General features: G+C 44.4%; 1 protein-coding gene across 5 annotated transcripts in view; it reads left to right on the top strand.

Moving 5' to 3' along the window:
- Positions 1-17,668, top strand: part of BLM (BLM RecQ like helicase) — an 88,771-nt gene extending 71,103 nt beyond the window's left edge. For 4 of the 5 annotated variants that reach the window (XM_078078852.1, XM_036095661.2, XM_078078853.1 and 1 more), the window contains 6 exons: positions 1,247-1,394; positions 8,250-8,449; positions 8,918-9,110; positions 11,848-11,970; positions 14,018-14,216; positions 17,296-17,668. In XM_078078852.1, the coding sequence (XP_077934978.1) occupies positions 1,247-1,394; positions 8,250-8,449; positions 8,918-9,110; positions 11,848-11,970; positions 14,018-14,216; positions 17,296-17,473 (1,041 nt within the window). In that variant the 3' untranslated portion in view covers positions 17,474-17,668. Of the gene's footprint in view, positions 1-1,246; positions 1,395-8,249; positions 8,450-8,917; positions 9,111-11,847; positions 11,971-14,017; positions 14,217-17,295 lie in introns of those variants that run through there. The other variant, XM_078078854.1, reaches the window with a different exon arrangement.
- Positions 17,669-19,085: the final 1,417 nt, after the last annotated feature.

Here is a 19,085-nt window from a genome sequence, read left to right on the forward strand (position 1 = left end):
GTGTGATGATTACCTGGCCGCGTGAAGGGTCCACTTGAGGTTTGTGGCCATGTGTTGAAAGTGCAGACTTTCCACATGGTTGCATGTGTTTCTCCAGCCAAGGTCAGCTACCGAGGTTTAGGCACAGAATGGTGAAGAGTTGGATCTAGTGTGTATCGTCAAACAACGAATGGGATGAATTGACCTGAGGGCAAAGGAGCTGAAGGTGCATGAGAGGTAGTACTGTAATGAGGGGCTATGGAATTTAAGCTGAGTTAGGGGAGCATCCGAGGATGGGAGTGAGTGGATAGTCAGGCTCAGTGGGCTGTTGGAATCAGAATATACTAGATGGCACGAGGTGGCTGTCAGAGAATGAAGGGGTTGCTGGTTTTAGTGAGGCCAAGGTCGGAGGTGTGACCAAGGGAGTGAGCGGCGGGCATATGTGGAAGACGGGGTCAGTGGGGCAGAGGAGCTCAAGATGCCAGAGGCCAAGATGGGAGGATCATCTGTCTGCTGAGTCACCAAGAATTAAGGCAGGAATGGTGTTGGAGAGAATGACAGAGCACTGTTTCGTGATGGTTCTAGATAGAGCCTCAGAATCACTACTAACTGTTAGAATAAGACAAGAAACCTGTTTGTCTTGAGGTTGTGAGATTGCGGCAGAGGAACAAAGGTTAGAAGGTGAGGAGCCTGCATAGACAGAGGCCAGAAGCATGATGCTGCTGTTGAGAACAATGGCTGGTTAGTATGGCTAGTTTGGAGATCTAGGATGGATGAAAGCAGACAGACCATACAGTAATGGGGGCTTTAAAAAGTAGGCCGAGTTTGGAGACCAGTGAGGAGATGGAGAAAGGGAACTGACGGGAGATCATTAAAAGGGTTGACTATGACACCAAAGCCCCAAAAGCGATCAGAACTCACAGATTTGCATGGTTGGACAGTGTTTTTGATCCCAGAAATCACCATCCAAGTGACAGAGCACTGTTCTAGAGGGTATAAGGGTTTGAAAAGGAGCAAAGGATACTCCTACCCACAGCATGCTGAGAGGTATGTCTGTAACCCAGTAATAACATAGACGTCGTAGAGTGCTAATGTTCTAGACACAAGCTTAATGTAAGAGCTTAGAAAAGAAAGAACATTTGAAATTTGGGTTTGGATCTTGGTTTTGGTGTGGAAATGGTTTGTTATGAGACTACCACAGTGTGAAACCCTAGTGATCTAAGTATCATCTTAATTACAGCAGAAGGTAATCTCTTTTTACCCATAGGATTATAAGACAAGAGATGTGACTGATGATGTAAAAAATATTGTCAGATTTGTTCAAGAACATAGTTCATCGCAAGGAACAAGAAATAAAAACCATATAGGTCCTTCTGGGAGATTTACTATGAATATGCTGGTCGACATTTTCTTGGGTAAGTTATCTTTTTTATTGTTTGAGTTATAGCAATTAAAATTGAACATCTAGGGGCGCCTGGGTGGCTCAGTTGGTTAAGCGTCTGCCTTTGGCTCAGGTCATGATCCCAGGGCCCTGGGATCGAGTCCCGCATTGGGCTCCCTGCTCAGCAGGGAGCCTGCTTCTACCTCTCCCTCTCCCTCTGTGTGCTCGCTCGTGTAGGCACACACTCTGTCTCTCTCTCAAATAAATAAATAAATATTTTTAAAAATAAAATTGAACATCTAAAGAATTCATCACAAGTACATAGAAAAAATCTCTCTTGTCTGTCTTGTAGAAATTAAAGATTTCAGAATAAAACTTTTTCGAGTAATGAAAGAAAATCAACTTTATTGAATTATACCAATTATTTATATAGAATTTATATGTTACTAAGGTGAGGTTTTCACATTCAGAAGAGCAAATAATAGGGCAAAATGGGTGAAGGGGATTAAGAGGTACAAACTTCCAGTTATAAAATGAATACGTCATGGGAATGAGAAGTACAGGATAGGAAATGTCGTCAATGACATTGTAATAACGGGCCTACACCTATCATGCTGAGCATAGTGTAATGTAGAGAATTGTTGAATCGCTATGTTGTACACCTGAAACTGATAAAATACTGTATGTCAACTATATGGTAATAAATATAATAGTAATAATAATAAATAAATACACAGAAGTTATTATAGCATATACAATTTCATCTGAATTAGTGGAGTATAACTTGCTTGGAGAATTACCTGTTGAGTGACTTCCAGTTCCGGATGGCAGCCTGGGTAAAAGTATGTCTTCTTTTTGTTTGTTTGTTTGAGACCCTACTAAAATAATAGGAAATAAAATGGGGATTCAATTCATTAGGGCATAGAGAACCAGAGAGAGACCATCATCAGATTCAAGATTTTTTAAATCTTTTAGGAAATGGATAGAAGCATGGTGACATGTGGAATGAAATAACAGTAAGCCACCTGCAACATGAATGTAGAGGCAAGTGTCATAGAAGAGGGGGGACTATGGACCAGGCAGAACTCCACTGATCAGGAGGCCTCAGACTGAGTCTATGGGTCCAAGGGGGTGGGAGTGAAAGCAGAGGAGCCAGAAATAGGGGGGAAAGAACTGCAGCAAATGCCAGCCTGGAATTGATTCTAGAACAGAAATAAATGGCCTAAGGAATAGAAAGGCAGCTGAGTTAGGGGCCAGAGCGCCTAAGTGGCATTTGGGGACCACCCAGCCCACCCACTTACCCGAAAGCAAACCTGGATATTCCCATTCAGGGGAGGAATTTGAGGGGAAATAGATACAAAATAACAGAGGAAGAGCGCCTGAGTGGCTCAATCAGTTAAGCATCTGACTCTTGGGTTTCGGCTCAGGTTATGAACTCAGGGTCGTGAGATCAAGCCCTTTATCGGGCTCCACACTCAGTGGGGAGTCTGCTTGAGATTCTCTCTCCCTCTGCCCCTCCCGCCAGGCGCTCACGCTTCTCTCTCAAATAAGTAAATAAAATCTTTAAAAAAAAATTTTTTTTTTTTTTAATAACAGAGGAAATCCACCTCAAAAGTTTAACCTGATCCCTGAAGGTAAATACAACTAGGCAATCAGAGAAACCAAGTAAGTTTTTGACCCTGAGGAGAGAGAGAATTTAGAAAAGAAACAGTAGCTTTAGGGAGAATGGAGGAGAAACTCCTAATTTAGAATCTTCACAAAGACTTAAGTAATAATAGAATGTTATGGAAAAGAAACAAAGAGTGAGAAAGAGCTGTTAAAAATTTTATTTATTATTTGGGACACCTGGGTGGCTTAGTCAGTTAAGCGTCTGCCTTCAGCTCAGGTCATGATCCCAGGGTCCTGGGATCGAGTCCCACATCAGGCTCCCTGCTCAGCGGGGAGGCTGCTTCTCCCTCTCGGCTTGTGCTCTCTCTCTCTCTCTCTCTCTGACAAATAAATAAAACTTAAAAAAAAAATGTTTAAAAAAATAAAAAATTAAAAAATTAAATTTATTTTTTAATATTTTATTTTTAAGTAATCTCTACATCCAACATGGGGCTCAAACTCACAACCCCAAGATCAAGAGTCGCAGCCTCCTCCAACTGAGCCAACCAGGCGTTCCAAGAGCTGTTAAAAATTTTAAATGATTGACAAAGTAAATTTAGTGGAAATGTTGAAAGATAAAGTCAAGAAAATTTTCTGAGACCTGAGCAAAAAGATATATGGAAAATATGAGAGAAAAAATATAGATCAATTCTTAAGAGATGTGAAATCTGACAAAATTTTTGATATAGGGAGTTATCAAATCAGTGATACAAGAAAATTTCCCTGAGTGAAAGAGAAAAAAGCCTTCAGATTAAAATGTTCACTGAATGCCAAAGGAGACGCTTCATGAGATTTGAGAATACCAAGAATAAATTGATGTTGGAGAGGAAAAACTTTTCCTCCATCCTGTTAGATTTAGTGGTTGGGAGCCTGTGAATTAAACTGACAAAAGACAGATTTCATCAAAATGTGACTCAAAGGGCCAATTAAAATTGGGGCTTATATACCATCTTAATAGCGGAAAGGGAGGGGGAGAAGAACACTTATGGAAAAACAAATGATTTTTTGGAAAGATAAGTGGGCCCTTAAGAGAATAGATGAGAGGGAGATAGAATAGTTTTGTGACAGTGTTTAGGAGTGGTATGGAGACTTCTCATCTCCAATGATAAGAATTAGTCTTCTTTGGTTGCTCCCAGGGAGAGAATTTATGACAGTTGAGTTTTTTTGGGGGGGGGGTCTCTGCTTTTTTGCCGATAAGAGGTTTCAGGAACTCAAAAGCCTGCTCAAAATAATTTTTATGCCACAGTGGCATATTCTGGACCCCTTCAGAGATAATCCTGAAAACTTTGGAAAGAAAGAAACCAAACCCAAACTGGTGATTAATATCAGCAACCCTAGAGGCTAGAAGGCAAAAAAAGTGAGTGCACTCATTCTGATACTACAACAGGGGAGCTGACCCATCGGTCCAGGGAAAAGAAAGCCCGGATCCACGGTGTAGTAAGCAGTCTGTGCAAATTGTAACAAAGTCAAGAAAAATAGGTCCCAAGCATTGTGAGAAGGAATAAGAAATGATCTTTTTTGATGGCAGTAAAGAATGTAAATGTTAATTCTCAACAGAAGGAGAAAGACATGTAGAAATTACATGGGAAAGATTATACAAAGAGAGCCAAGGTCAAATGTAAAACAAAGGAAATTGTTACAGGATTTTGAGTAATTGATAAGATGTACAAAAAGCAATCCAGTTGTCTGGGTGCACTAGACATTCTCCTGAGGGTTGCACGGGAGTCAGGACCTTCTAAGTAGGGAAGGAAACTTGTCATAAACACTGCTAACGAGCTGCAACAGTTAGAGTCAACGTATAGACTGAAATATGTTTAGAGAACAGGACAGGAGGTGTTAATCTTGATGATGTAAAAATAAAAGTACAATAAATAAAAGACTTGGGGTGCTCATAACCTCCTATGTAAAAGGTAGAGTAACCAGAAGTTCTGTCTAAAGTTACAAAATAGGGGCACCTGGGTGGAGTGTCTGCCTTTGGCTTAGGTCATGATCCCAGGGTCCTAGGATCGAGCCCTGTGTCAGGCTCCTTGTTCAGCAGGGAGCCTGCTTCTCCCTCTCCCTCTGCCTGCCGCTTCCCCTGCTTGTGTTCGCTCTCTCTCTCTCGCTCGCTCTTTCTCTCTCTCTCTGTCAAATAAATAAAATCTAAAAAAATAAAATAAAAATAAAGTTAAAATAATCAATAGATTAAACAATATTATATAACTAGCCAAATTTGGGGCAAGGCAAAGTATAGGGAGTAGTCCAAATGAGATGAAGCCTCATCTTACGTAGTTGGGGGGTCAGTAGGTAAATGTCGGGCAGTAGCTCTGGCTAGTGGATGACGGCAAGGGTGTAGGTTCCTTGTGGAGGTGGCCAGCAGAAGAGCTGAGAACAAAAGCTATTTAAAACAGGACCGGGGTGCCCGGCTGGCGCAGTCGGTCAGGCATCCGACTCTTGGCTTCCATTCAGGTCATGATCTCGGTCCTGAGATGGGCTCGTGAGTCGGCTTGGGAGTCTTTCCTTCTTCCTCTCCCTCCCTCTCTGCCCCTCCCCACACCCTCGTCTGTGCCCTGTGTGTGCGCTGAGTGTGCTCTCTCTCTCTCAATAAATAAAATCTTAAAAAAAAAAAAAAATTACTGCCTTGGGGCGCCCAAATGGCTCAGTAGGAAGAGCACAACTCTTTTATATATATAATATATGTATTTTTTTCTTTTGAGGATTTATTTTATTTATTTGACAGAGAAGAGAGAGCACAAGCAGGGGGAGCGGCAGGCAGAGGGAGAAGCAGGCTCCCCACTGAGCAAGGAGCCCGATGCGGGCTCGATCCCAGGACCCTGGGATCATGACCTGAGCCAAAGTCGGACACTTAACTGACTGAGCCACCCAGGTGCCCCAGGAAGAGCACAACTCTTGATCTCAGAGTCATGAATTCAAGCCCCACATTGGGAGTAGAGATTACTAAAAATTAAAATGAAAAAAAATAATACTAAAACATGATTGCTTTCCAGAAGAGGGGAGGATGGGAGGAGGGAAGGATGGGACAGAGGAATGTTGCTTTTCATCCTAAACCTTTCTGTACTATATTTTATTTTTCCCATGTACATACCTTACTTTAATTTAAAAAATAGATAAAGCAATTAATAGGTGCATTTATTTTTTAAAACATTAATAACCTAGATTGGTGTAGGAATGTGGTTTACTCAGTTCCTCAACTATACCTTCTGGATCTGCTCTTTCCTCCGGACAAAAGCAACTTTTAGTGCTGGTCTTCCCGTTCTGGATTCTTTTTTCTTTTTCTTTTTTTTTTTTTAAGATTTTATTTATTAGAGAGAGCATGAGCAGGGGGAGGGGCAGAGGGCAGGGGGAGAATTTTATTTATTAGAGAGAGAGAGAGAGCACGAGCAGGGAGAGGGGCAGAGGGAGAAGAAGCAGGCTCCCCGCTGCGCAAGGAGCCTGATGTGGGGCTCGATCCCAGGGCCCTGGGATCATGACCTGAGCCAAAGGCAGACACTTAAGGGATTGAGCCACCCAGGGCGTCCTTCCTTTTTTTTTTTTTTGAGATAGTATTTATTTGGGAGAGAGAGACAGCATAAGCAGGGGGAGAGGCAGAGGGAGAGGGAGAAACAGACTCCCTGCTAAGCGCAGAGCCTGATGTGGGGCTGGATCCCAGGACTCCCCAGGACGCTGAGATCATTACCTGAGCTGAAGTCAGACATTTAACTGACTGAGCCACTCAGGTGCCCCCCTTTCTGGATTTTTGCCTTTGAGTTTGGACTTCTTTCGGGAGTCAGGAGGAACGAGGGGTTGCAGATAAAATAATGTATTATAAGAGTGATACGTGATCATTCCACATTGCAGTGTGTAGAAAATACAAGTAACTCCAGAAAGAAATGCTAATATTTTAAGATGTATTTGTTCACAATCACATATTTATCATATTGTACATATAGTTTATATCATTTCTATATAACAAGATATAAGCATTTCTTAATTTTTTTATTCTAAAGTAATTTTTAATAATTTATATTTTATCATATTGATGAGATGTATTTAAGTAGTCTTATTTAAGGACATATTTTTCTATTATACATAATGATGTGATAAATGGCCTTTTAAATATACCTTCAACTGCATCTCTGATTGCACCTTTCATGTAGTTTCCTAGAAAGATTACTAAATCAAGCATTTGTCTGACATACCCAGTTTCTCATTAGCTCTTTCATGTTTTTAAGAAAATTGTGGTTCAGCTTTATTTTTTTAAGTTTATTTTATTTTTTTAGTAATCTCTACAAACAGTGTGGGGCTCGAACTCAAACCAGTCCCCCCCTTACTTAATTTAAGTTTATTTATTTTTCCAGCTTGCTTAGTTATCCCTAGTACTAGGGCTAGTCCTGTAATGTGATGTTTTAGGGATACAAACCACTAAAGGAAGGAAAACTTGAATCATGAGGCATATATGACCAGAAGCCATCTGACATTTACACTAACGTAATTATTTGGAACTCTTAAAATAGAACTAAAGCTTTACAGAGTAACTGTTAATTCTGATTATAATCAGCATCACAAGCCTTCTTAAGTAGATTGCTATAATAAAGTTGTGTTTACAATGAAGACATTAATAATTACAGCAGATTGGATATGAGAGCAAAGATCCAGCCCAGTGTGGTGCTCTCAGCCAGTAGGAGGAGGAGGAAAGGACGCAGTCTCCTGGAGTGATGTGTTTTTGTCTTAACAGTCTATAAAGGCTTCCTCTGTGAGGGTCACAAAAAGTATGGGCTTCAGTAACTGGACTGCACACGAGTAGTGCTTTCAGTATAGGACCAGACATAGTATTTGTGAAAATGGTTGTCCAAATTTTTTTGTAACTAGATCAGTAATGCACAGTTATCCTACTATAGCACAGTGATATGAAGTGCTTAAAGTTTATGTAAACTCTCTCTTTGATTTCTTTGCTCTAATGTAATTTTATAAGTTGTAAGTGCACCATCGTAAAATGATAGCCTTATTTTGCTGCTGGTTTTGGTCAATGCATGTTATAAAAAGATGAGGAAAAGTACATAGAACCATAGAAACTTTAGAGTTCTACTCAAATATTCTCATTTTATGGAAATGGGTGTCTACTTGTGCTGTGGGTTTTCCTGTGGAACAGATTATCTACCCCATTTATCCAGACCTGTCCATAAATGACTTTTTCAGCCTCTCCTACTAGAGGCTTCTGACGTACCTACATTTACTAATCTAACTCCTTGGGCCTTCTTGCCAGGGAGTAAGAGCGCAAAAATTCAGTCGGGGATATTTGGAAAGGGCTCTACTTACTCACGACACAATGCCGAAAGACTTTTTAAAAAACTGATACTTGACAAGATTTTGGATGAAGACTTATATATCAACGCCAATGACCAGCCGATTGCCTATGTAATGCTGGGAAATAAAGCCCAAACTGTACTAAATGGGCATTTAAAGGTATGATGTTCTAAATGTTTATTTTAATTATCTTACAGTAAGTGGGCAAAAATATATTACTGCAAATTAGAGGGTCTTCTCCAAAGCTTATGGATACTGAATTTATATATATTGTCCTACATGAACGTACTCGGTTCCTCTTAATCTGGAAAGAGAGCTTAAAATCGAACCCAAGTAATGTAGCACCTGCCAAAGTAAATTCAGTCGGGTCGTCCGATCTCTGAATCATCATACATTCATTAGGTAAACATTTATCAAGAAGCCGTTCTGTGCCAGGCACTGGAGATGTAAAAATGAGGAATGCACAGCCCCTATTCCTAAGGGCTTGCTATAGCTACTTAGCATAACAGAAATACAAAAAAAAAAAAAAAAGGGGGCACACAAATGCAATTAAGAATTAAATGAAGCCTGTATTTGGATACAAGTGCGTGCGTACCCACTCCTGTGATCACTTTCTCTCTCTCAAAGGTAGACTTTATGGAAACGGAAAATTCCACCAGTGTGAAAAAACAGAAAGCGTTAGTGGCAAAGATATCTCAGAGGGAAGAGGTGGTGAAGAAGTGTCTTGGAGAACTGACAGAAGTCTGCAAATCTCTGGGAAAAGTTTTTGGTGTTCACTACTTTAATATTTTTAATACTGTCACTCTCAAGAAGCTTGCAGGTAGGTATGGGTGAATCTTCTGTTACGTGGCATGAATTAATAAGCCAAAAGTTAATCTTGCTAAGGAACTTTTTAGATGCATAGATCTAGCTCAGTTTATTTTCATTATTTTTATTTAATCTCTAAATTGAGAGCTCAAAGAAACAACTTAAACTTGAGATGAAATATGGTCTTTAAGATGTATACAGTGGGACGCCTGGGTGGCTCAGTCGTTAAGCGTCTGTCTTCAGCTCAGGTCATGATCCCAGGGTCCTGGGATCGAGTCCGGCATCAGGCTCCCTGCTCAGTGGGGAGCCTGCTTCTCCCTCTGCTTGCCACTCCCCCAGCTTGTGCTTTCTCTCTCTCTCTCTCTGACAAATGAATAAAATCTTTTAAAAATAATAATAAGATACATACAGTACTGTGTTATTCGGACACACAGCATAATTTTAATTTAAACTTCTCCCTCTAATGCCGGATGTTAGGATTTGGATAATTGTAATCTCTAATACCACCCGTCACTCAGAGATTTTGTCTTCATTTTCTGCCTGCTTTATGATGTTTGGCTATGTTAAGTACAAATGTCTTTGCAAGGAGGAGTTACGTTCCTTATGAAAAGACATTATGTTTCATGCTTCTTTGAACCCAGATCTAGCACACTGCTTATCTTGAGTTAAGAAATACCTGCTGACCTGAGTTATTTCCATAGCTTCTGACAGCTCAACCCAGAATCCTAGTAGGAAAGCACCTGGAAAATAAAATAAGTCCTTCACATAGCTGACTGATTAGTGTACATGTTACCTTCTACATTCTTCCTTCATAAAATCTCATGATGCACACCTCCTCTCTTCCATTCCCATTCCTACCACCCTAGGTCATCACGGCGTCTCATCAACTCTGAGATGCTGTTTTCAGACACTGCTATTTTGTGGACTATTAAGAAAGAAAAAATTATGCTAATTAAACAGTGACACAGTGCTTTTATGGAAAGAATTGTTCCTGACCTATTTAAATACAGATTTTTATTTTATATAACTCTGTGCATATATGAAAATCGCATAAAATCAAAGCAAGTTGATTTAGGTGCTTAGAGAAATTCATATCCAAAGCCCGACTCTTGGGAATCATTTTTGGACTCGGCTGTCCGTGTCTTTCCCTCGTGTCATTGAGAACGCTAGCGACACAGCCTTTCTAGCACACTCCAGTCTTCTCCCCGGCATTTTAACCAAATCCCACGCCAGCCGCTCTGATGTGATGGTGGCGTGTTCCCCGATGATGCCAGAAGGCGTCGGCGGGAGGCCGCACATCTCTCAGGGATGCAAACGTAATGCTGCTCCATCGGCTGCCGGCGTCCTTTTCGGGTCCCATAAGCACTTGGTTGTGGCTCGCAAGAAGTTAGGGAATTTATGGCCTTTTCCTCAAAGGCAGACATCGGCTTTATTCGTGCCAAATCCGTTCCCCATGACCCTGAGCTTTTCTGCATCACGGTCACCTTTCCAGCGCTCTCGCAGTCTCTTCTGGCGGACATTTCGTGTGGCGGCCGGGACGAGGCCTCACGCACACGGGTGGCGGCGGCCGTTTGGCCAGCAGCCCCTGTCAGATGCATGCTGACCTCAGGAACGGCACAGCGTGGAAAAGGGTGTGTCTTCAAATCGAGGAAATGCAGCATTTTGTTTCTAGGCTATTAGTGAGTTCCCTACCTGGTCTCTAACTCCAGATACGAACAGGAGACCCATTTTTAATCTCCCACAGAGTCCGCTAAAACTCCAACAGCTTTTTCGAAGAGGGACAGATTTCTGCTTGCCTGTCCAACTTCATCTTCCGTTAACCCTCCCTAAACCTGCTGGTCTGTCCCACAGGTCTGTTCCTTTTCCTCTAAACATAGAAATGATGTGAAAATCACAGATTTGAGATCAGCCCTTTCTTTGCTCAAATAGTAGGAATTATCACTTCCTCACTCCCCAGAGCCAGACCCGGCCTCTGAAATGTGTCCAGATCTCTCTCCCAACCGAATCCAGTACCGAGTTGTTAGTTCACAGCATCTTTGCCTGCTCCTGCAGGGGCTCCCACCAGGCTCCCAGTTTCCTCTCTCCCTGATAATTCGTTTTCCATGCGGCAGCCAGAGTGATCTTTAAAATGACAGGCTTGTCTAGCTACAAGACTGATGGGCCATCTGTATGCAGAGGACTCTTAATGGCCCACTTGCTCAAGTCCGAATACTTGCTTCCCCCCGCTGCTCCCATGCAGAGAGACTGGAGGAAGCACCAGGCTGGGTTGGGGGTGGAGGAAGAACTCAGTTACGGCCTTATGGAAGAGATGATATCCATGTCTGGAGTGCCGGGGAGCAGTCGGAGCTGGGAAATACAAATGTGGGCGTTCTCCAAAAACAGGGAGCATCAGTGTGGCAGCTAGACAAGTCTTTGTTGTGAGAACAGCGGGCGAGAGCAAAGTCTGGTTAAACTCTGAGGCGCGTAGCACAGGTACCCGCCTCCAGTTTCCCCCGGTGCCCTTCACTGTCTGCCGCCCCTGCCCTGACTTACACACCTCTGCTGCTGGAATTGCTCGAGGGGCTCCTTCCTCCGGGCCTGTCGGCTGCCTCTGTTGGCTCTCACTGCTTTTTAGAAAATTGGCCCGTGTGCCTGGTGCCCTGCAGTGAGTTGGCACTTCACAGGCATGTGTTGAATGAGTGAATGAGTGTGAATTCAGTGGGTTTTCTATGGGTGGTAATTTAAATTCCTAATTTTATGCCCATGCACAGAATCTTTATCTTCTGATCCTGAGGTTTTGCTTCAAATTGATGGTGTTACTGAAGACAAACTGGAAAAATATGGTGCAGAAGTGATTCCAGTATTGCAGAAATACTCTGGGTGGACATTGCCAGGTTCGGTATACAGCTAACTCTGTGTTTTCTAAAAGCCTGTTTGAATGTTAAGCAATGCATCTCACTGGATTAGAATTTTGTGGTTTCTGGGTTGTATTAATGCTTCCTCCACCTTGTCACACTGACATTCAAGTGCAGAGCAGTCCCAGTGCTGTGCTAGGCACCTCTTAGAGGACACTGGCGCTTAGGCCCCCCGGGGGAACACCCGTGACTGGACCTGCTGGTAGGACCCAGAGAAGGACCTTTGGGCCCAGGAGTTCCAATTCTGTTAAGGCAAGTGCCCAAGGACTCCCATCTCTACTCTGCTATCCTTGGCAGACCACAAATAACCTCTTTGTGCTTGGTTTCCTTATCTGCAGGAGGAACATGTTATCTGACAAGCATGTCTAAAGATAAAATTTAAGAGCGGAGTTTAAATGTTTTGGGAAAATGAATGTACAATTGGAATGCTAGATAATCATGGTTATCAGAAAGAATCTGCCCAAGGGAGCTCATCGTTAGCAGACAATCCCAAGGGTTACGGTGGGCACGTCATGTAGCCCCTCATTGTCAACCTCCTCACTGAGCTATAGACAGCATTAACTGTGAGAAGATCGAGACAGATCTTGTAGGAGATGCGAGGTCCCATGCCCTCCTCCCGCATATGGCCAGTAGACAAGCCAAGTTCAATGTTTCTCCTGTTTCTGTAACAAACAGCGGGGGTTTCTTCCCAAGGCTGATGGAAAAGGTAAGCAGAATGAGGAATGAGTGAGCATTTCTTTCAAGTTCTGTCCCTCCTCCTCCGTTTTTTACCCATTAACAAAATGCTGAAAAGTGGGGTTTTTATAAATTCCTCTGTGTGGTAATTATTCCATTAAGAGCCTTGCTTTGAATATTGGTAGGAACTTAACATTTGTTTAGTGTAGTAACTTGTTTGGAAGGGGATTTTTGCCCACATTAGACAGGCTGCTCTGTGGAAACAGCCCACAGTGTGGTGATGATCGCTCCCACTTACTGAGGGACAGACGCCGTGCCAAGAGCTTGGCCTGTTTTGTATCATTCAGTCCTCACAACACCCCATTTCATAGCCTTTTTATTGCCAAGCCCCACAGCTAGGATGACGGGATGACGGGATGACAGCTTCGCCAGAGCCGCACTGCCTCCCCGTGTGAACCGTTGGGCGGACGCGGAGTCCCATGGATTAGGGCCCTTCCGGTCGGGCAGTAGCGTAGCCCGAGGGGGAGCCAGACCAGCCCCGAAATACCTTCCTTCGAGAATGGAGCCGGGACCCCTGTGGACCCACAAGGAGGTTTCATGCTTTTTAGGTGCCTTAGGATGCCAATACTCATGGAAGTTACCACCTTCTTTGCAAACTGGTGCTTTCATCCCGACCCGTTTCCTGCATGGTATGTGAAATGTTCACAACCATAACAAAGAAGCGTTTTTTGTCTTTGAAGAGTATGATAGGGTCTAGGGTTTTCTGGCACTACGTAACTGTTGCTCAAACATGAGGTACAGAGCATAGTTTGTTCTGTTTCTCTTATATTGGGCTTTTTTTTTACAGCATGTGTTAAATGATAAATAAAGTTGTCTTTTATATGGCACTTTATACTCTTCAAAGAGCTTAGCAGGATTACTGCCCAGGCGCTAACAGGGACACAGCGTGTGCAGCAGACACCTGATGTCTCCAGTTAAGTTAAGGAGTTTCGCAAGTTTCTGGGGCACCTGGCTGGCTCAGGCAGTGGAACGTGTGACTCTTGGCCTCAGGGTTGTGAGTTCGAGCCCCACATTGGGCATAAAGCTTACTTTATATATATCTCACCAGTTTCTTTAACAAATTCTGATCTCCTTACGTTAAAAGTAAATTTCCGTTGAGGACTCTGGGGCTCTGACATAAAAGAAATCTTCCATTCTTGTGGAATTGTTGAACCCGTGTGGCAGGAGGCCCCCAGGAAAGCAGCTGGGTATCAGCCCAGCTGCACCCCTGCTGGTGTTCCTCCACGTGGACATTCACAGCTCCTGGGCTGTCACAGCGTCAGGGACAAACGTCTGCATTGTCCATTTGTAGCTGAGGACGGTTCCCCACGGGGAAGCCCGGGCAGCCGCAGAGGCACCAGAAGCGCCGCCGAGGAGTTCAATGAGGAAACACCCGTATCTTCTCACTACTTTGCAAATAAAACCAAAAACGAAAGAAAGCGGAAGAGAATGTCAGCCTCCCAAAGGCCTAAGAGGAGGAAAACCAGCTTTGGTGGCTCCAAGACCAAAGGGTAGGTGCTGCCCCACGGGCTGCGAGGCGGCGGGTGCCTCAGGGAGGAGAGTACAAAAGCGCAGCGGCTCGGCTTCAGCGTTTATTAAAATGAGCCATTGTTAAATGTTGCCTCTCTAGTGAATGGAGTGATGATTAAGACTGAATCCAAAACAGAAACATTTGTTTCAGATTTTTAAAATCTCTACTCCTAAGTTATCATTCAAGTTGTCTACTTTGCCAAAATGTCTCCAGCTTTGACGTTACCTTTGGAAAAAAAATTTTTTTTCTTTATAATTTCTCTTCTTAAGGGACTTTTCCACCTAAAATGCTGTAAATCCTATACTAGCTGAGTAAACAAAGGGTTTTGTTTCCCCGTTGCTTTTATGATTCCATCAGTACGTGCTACACTGCTCTCATTGGTGTGGCGTCTCCGGGCCTTTGCCCCCAGGCCCTGCTCACTCCCTGCCCTTCCTTAAGACCTGGGAGAACCGACCTCCCAACCTGTGCAGGGTAGCAGAGAAGAGGAAACCTAAAGGTCAGTTAAGCCAGGCCTCCAGGGGCTGCGGGAATGTCTTCCACCTCCCCCTCCCACATTTTCCTGGCCCCGGGGCTGGGAAGCGGCACCTTTAGGGCGCTCCCTGCACACCAGCGGGGACCAACGCCCTGTCAGGTCCTGGCCGATGATCTGTGCAGTGTTCTTATGTCTTCATAATTGCACTGCCCTTGCCTTGTAGGTGAGCAAGGTCTGGCAGGATCGGGACCATCCCGTCAGCCTGGAGAATGTGGCCCCCCAAGTAACTGCATAACCTAACAGAAATGCTTACAGGAAAAAGAAAGCAAGTCCTCAGTAAACTTTTGCAAGCTGTTGTGTTTTTCTTTTGCAGTTTTTCTACCTCTTTTCCTGCTGGGTAATAAAAAAAAAAAAATTGAGTGGGGAAAGAGAAAGGAAGGCAAATGTTACCAAATTGTCATTTTCTTGTTAAGTCCATATACAAACATCTTGTATGTGCTAATCCCTCTGCCAGGGTACAGAAATTAAAGGCATTAGTAAATGTTAGTTTAGTTCTGTGGTTTTTCGTGCGCAAGTGACCAGCAGATGTTCTTCAGTGGCGACATTTTCTTATTTTCCTCATTTATTCCTCTGTTTTGGGAAATACTCATTTCCTCAGGAGCTCAGGGAGTAGAAGGAGAATTTAAAAGGCCTCTGGTCCAGCCCCCCCGGGGTTTATGATGAGGAAGCTGAGACCTGGCCTGGGAAAGTCTTGTGTGAGGCTTTTCCCAGCCGGGTCTCAATTTCCCAAGTAGGACCGGCCTCTGACTCACCCACGCCCACCCAGAGTGCTTTCATTTCTGCACATTGCCCGTGGAGAGATCCCTTACACATGACTGTGATCTTCCCATTCTTTCTTGTTCGAACAGAGCACGCCATATTTCAGTGCTCATTGCCCTTGGCTCCCTTTGCAGTTTTTCCAACTTCTGTTTGTAAGAGTGAAGCACTTCGCCCTGTGGGTTCGAACCTAATCTAGGAAGTAGTAAAACTCACACTTCTCAAAAAGCCAGTACCGATTTGAATGCTAGTTGTTAATTAACCTACGTGTTTACCATGGGATTCTCTTCTAATCCCTTCTGGCCAAAACCAGGGAGTTTTGTAACTTTTTTTGACCCTCGGTAGCAGCCTCTTTGTGCACGTGCTTCATTCCCCTTGTTGCCGCTGAACCACTGTGACCGTTTCCCACCGCTTCCAGGCTGCTCACCTGGCTGAGAGGCAGACCCGGAAGACGGTGGCTCTGTGCCAGAGACCTTAACTCCCCGCTCTACCTTCCGAGCTTTACATCTTCCGAAGAACACACAATGAACCAGTTGTGTTCTGGCCTCTCAGAGTGGGCGTGAAATGGATGGCCCGGGCGCCAGAGACCGCTGTTGGCAGATTCGTTCTGTAAATCAACATAAACAGCAGGTTTTCGCTCAGGGCTTAATTTCTCAGCAGGAAATCAGCGTAGGGAAATTTAAGGCTGCTTCTCTGCCGGGTGCAGCAGATCTTTGCCAGTTCTGCAGTAAAACTGCCCTCAAGCAAGAGTTTAAAAATGTTGAAAAAAGCACTTCTCCCCGCCCCCCCCCCCAGCAGAATGCCTTAAGTACAGATGGGTCCTGAGACCCCGGCCTCTACATTCAGAGATGGGAGGCCACTTGCAGGCCCTGATGTTACCGATTTAACTCTGGGCATGGACTCAGCCTGGTTACAAGCCATGGGGAATAACCCAAGCAGTTTGGAAAGGCTTCTCCCGTTATCCTTGTAAAATGCTAGCCCTGTGGTTCTTTTCTTTCGTTTCATTAGCAGGGAGAAAAGAGCTGGTATCTTCAGGTGGGGAGGGGGGCGGGGGGGAGCTGCTGGCAGGACTTTGTAATAGGCTGTGGCGGGGCTTCTTGCCTGGTTTTAAAGGCAGCTAGTAGGAGAGGAGAGTGGGCAAGGGAGCGAGCTGCTGGCGACCCTGACAAGGTGCCAGACCCAGGTGCCTCCCCGGGGGGCCGCATCTGCTGCCCTCCCGGCGCTGGGACCGCTGACCCGGAGGAGGCTCCCCCCTGTGCTCTGCTGCCGCCCCACTAGGCTGAAAGCAGGACCCCAGCTCCACTCAGCCACAAAGCTACCTTTTTCTGAGCTGGGCAAGCACTGTAACTCCACTGTGTCTATTGTCCGGGCATCTGGGACCTTAAATCAAGGTATTCTCCCTTCCTTGGGCAGAATAGATTGAGCACTGTGGATCTGGGCTCTGTTGTCCAGAGGGAGGGTTTTGATCATCAGACGTGAATGGTGTGGGTGGGGAGCAGGCACAGGGGGTTCGTCTCAAGTCCCAAAATTAAGAAACAGTCCTTGCCATTTTAAGAAGACAAGTTGAGGACAGAATTGCGAGAAGGGCAGCAGTCCTTTATTCCTTGAATTGTAAAGGAAACTTCCAGGGGATTTATAGGCAGGAAGTGCACAGAGACGCGGAAGAGCAAGGAAAATCGCAGACTGATTACAGAGCTCTGCTCAGGCTGAGATCAACTTCACTTCTGATTTTATTTAACATTTTAATTCTCTTTTCTTTGTCACCTTTTAGGGGGTTCACCGTGTGCAGAAAGACATCTTCTAAAAGTAAATCCTCCAACATATTTGGACCCCATTCCTCTGTGCATGGTTCTCAAGCAGCAGCAGGAGCCACTAGAAAATTGGGGATTATGGCTCCACCAAAGCCTATAAATAGACCGTTTCTTAAGCCTTCATATGCATTTTCATAACAACCAAATCTCAATGTACATAGATCTTATTTCTTGTTTGTCAGCATCTCACCATCTGTGAATATAAAGCTGTTAGTTTTGTTATACCATTTATAATTTTTACACATAACTATTAATATTTAAATAAATGCTTGGGGTGACAGTTCTTATTTTTAAAATAAACGTTTTCTTTTGAATAAGCATGATTTGCTACCACTGCAAGCCTTGTGGCCGTCATTTCTCAGAACGACTGAAGCAGCAGTTGAATCATCTCAGCGACAGAAATTCTAAGCACGACATGAAACACAGAAGCCGCAGGAAGAGACATGCTTGGGACATTGTGAAACTGTAAAACTCCGCAGAAGGTGACATAAACAAAATTAAAAGACAAATGACAGAGGAAACAGAGAAAAATATCTCACGAAGAACTAATATCCATAATACAGAGTACCTATATCAATCATTTAAAAGAAAAGAAAACCAGCTCGGTAGAAAAATGAACAGAGGCTGTGACAGGCTCTTTCCAGAAACAAATGGCCCACAAATATGTGAAAAACGCACAGTCTCCCCAGTTACAAATATAAATTAGAACAATGAGATGCCATTCTTCTGCCACTTAAGTTGTCAACGCTGGATAATATCCCAAAATCTGGGGCCAACAAGAGAATGGTCAAACATTCTACTGGTGAGAATATAGGAGCTGTTTATGGTTAATATTAGGGAGGCCTCACTTTTCAAGACTTTCCGCAGGTAGGCTGCTTGGCCAGAAAGTCTTAACGTGGGATTTTAGCACCTCTTTTTGGAGCTTTAGTACCTCATTTTTGGAGACCTTTCGTCTCTTAGCTGTAGGTTACCCTGGTGACCTGTTCCGTGTCCCACTTCTCACCTGGACCTTAGTCAGGAGAGTGGAGCACAGGAGGCCCTGCCTGGGCAGAAGGTCCCGAGGTGGGATGTGGCTAGAAGCCTCGTGCCCTCTGCCCCGAGGCTCAGTTGCGCCGGGGAGCCCGCACCCACCCTGAGGGGCAGCCCTCAGCTGCACACCTACTTCCTGCTCCCGCGACTGCCACCTGGGGCTTGGGCTCCACACTGAACGGAGGAGACTGGCCCGACAGGAGTCTGCTGAGCGCTGGGCCCTGTTCTCTCAAGATGTCTTCCAGAGCTGACATTTTCTTTCTTTCTTTTTTTTTTTTAAGATTTTATTTATTTATTTGACAGAGAGAGACACAGCGAGAGAGGGAACACAAGCAGGGGGAGTGGGAGAGGGAGAAGCAGGCTTCCCGCGGAGCAGGGAGCCCGATGCGGGGCTCGATCCCAGGACTCCGGGATCATGACCTGAGCCAAAGGCAGACGCCTAAGGACTGAGCCACCCAGGTGCCCCCAGAGCTGACATTTCCAAAGAAACCATCTTTCCAGCAAGCTCTGACTCGAACAGCCAGTAGAACCTTCTCTGGGTGAGGAAAGGACACAGGACAAAAGTAGCCTGTAGCTGAGGCTGCTGGGATAGGATCACCTGGGAATGTTGGCAATGCATGAGGGTGTCTGGCAGGAGGTCACATCCACCTGTGGCAGCTTCGGGGGGGGTGAGGGGGCAGCTCTGCACAGAGACATCGGTTCACTTCCTGGCTCCAACCTA

Source organism: Halichoerus grypus, chromosome 8 (assembly GCF_964656455.1).
Source record: "Halichoerus grypus chromosome 8, mHalGry1.hap1.1, whole genome shotgun sequence".
Lineage (NCBI taxonomy): Eukaryota > Metazoa > Chordata > Mammalia > Carnivora > Phocidae > Halichoerus > Halichoerus grypus.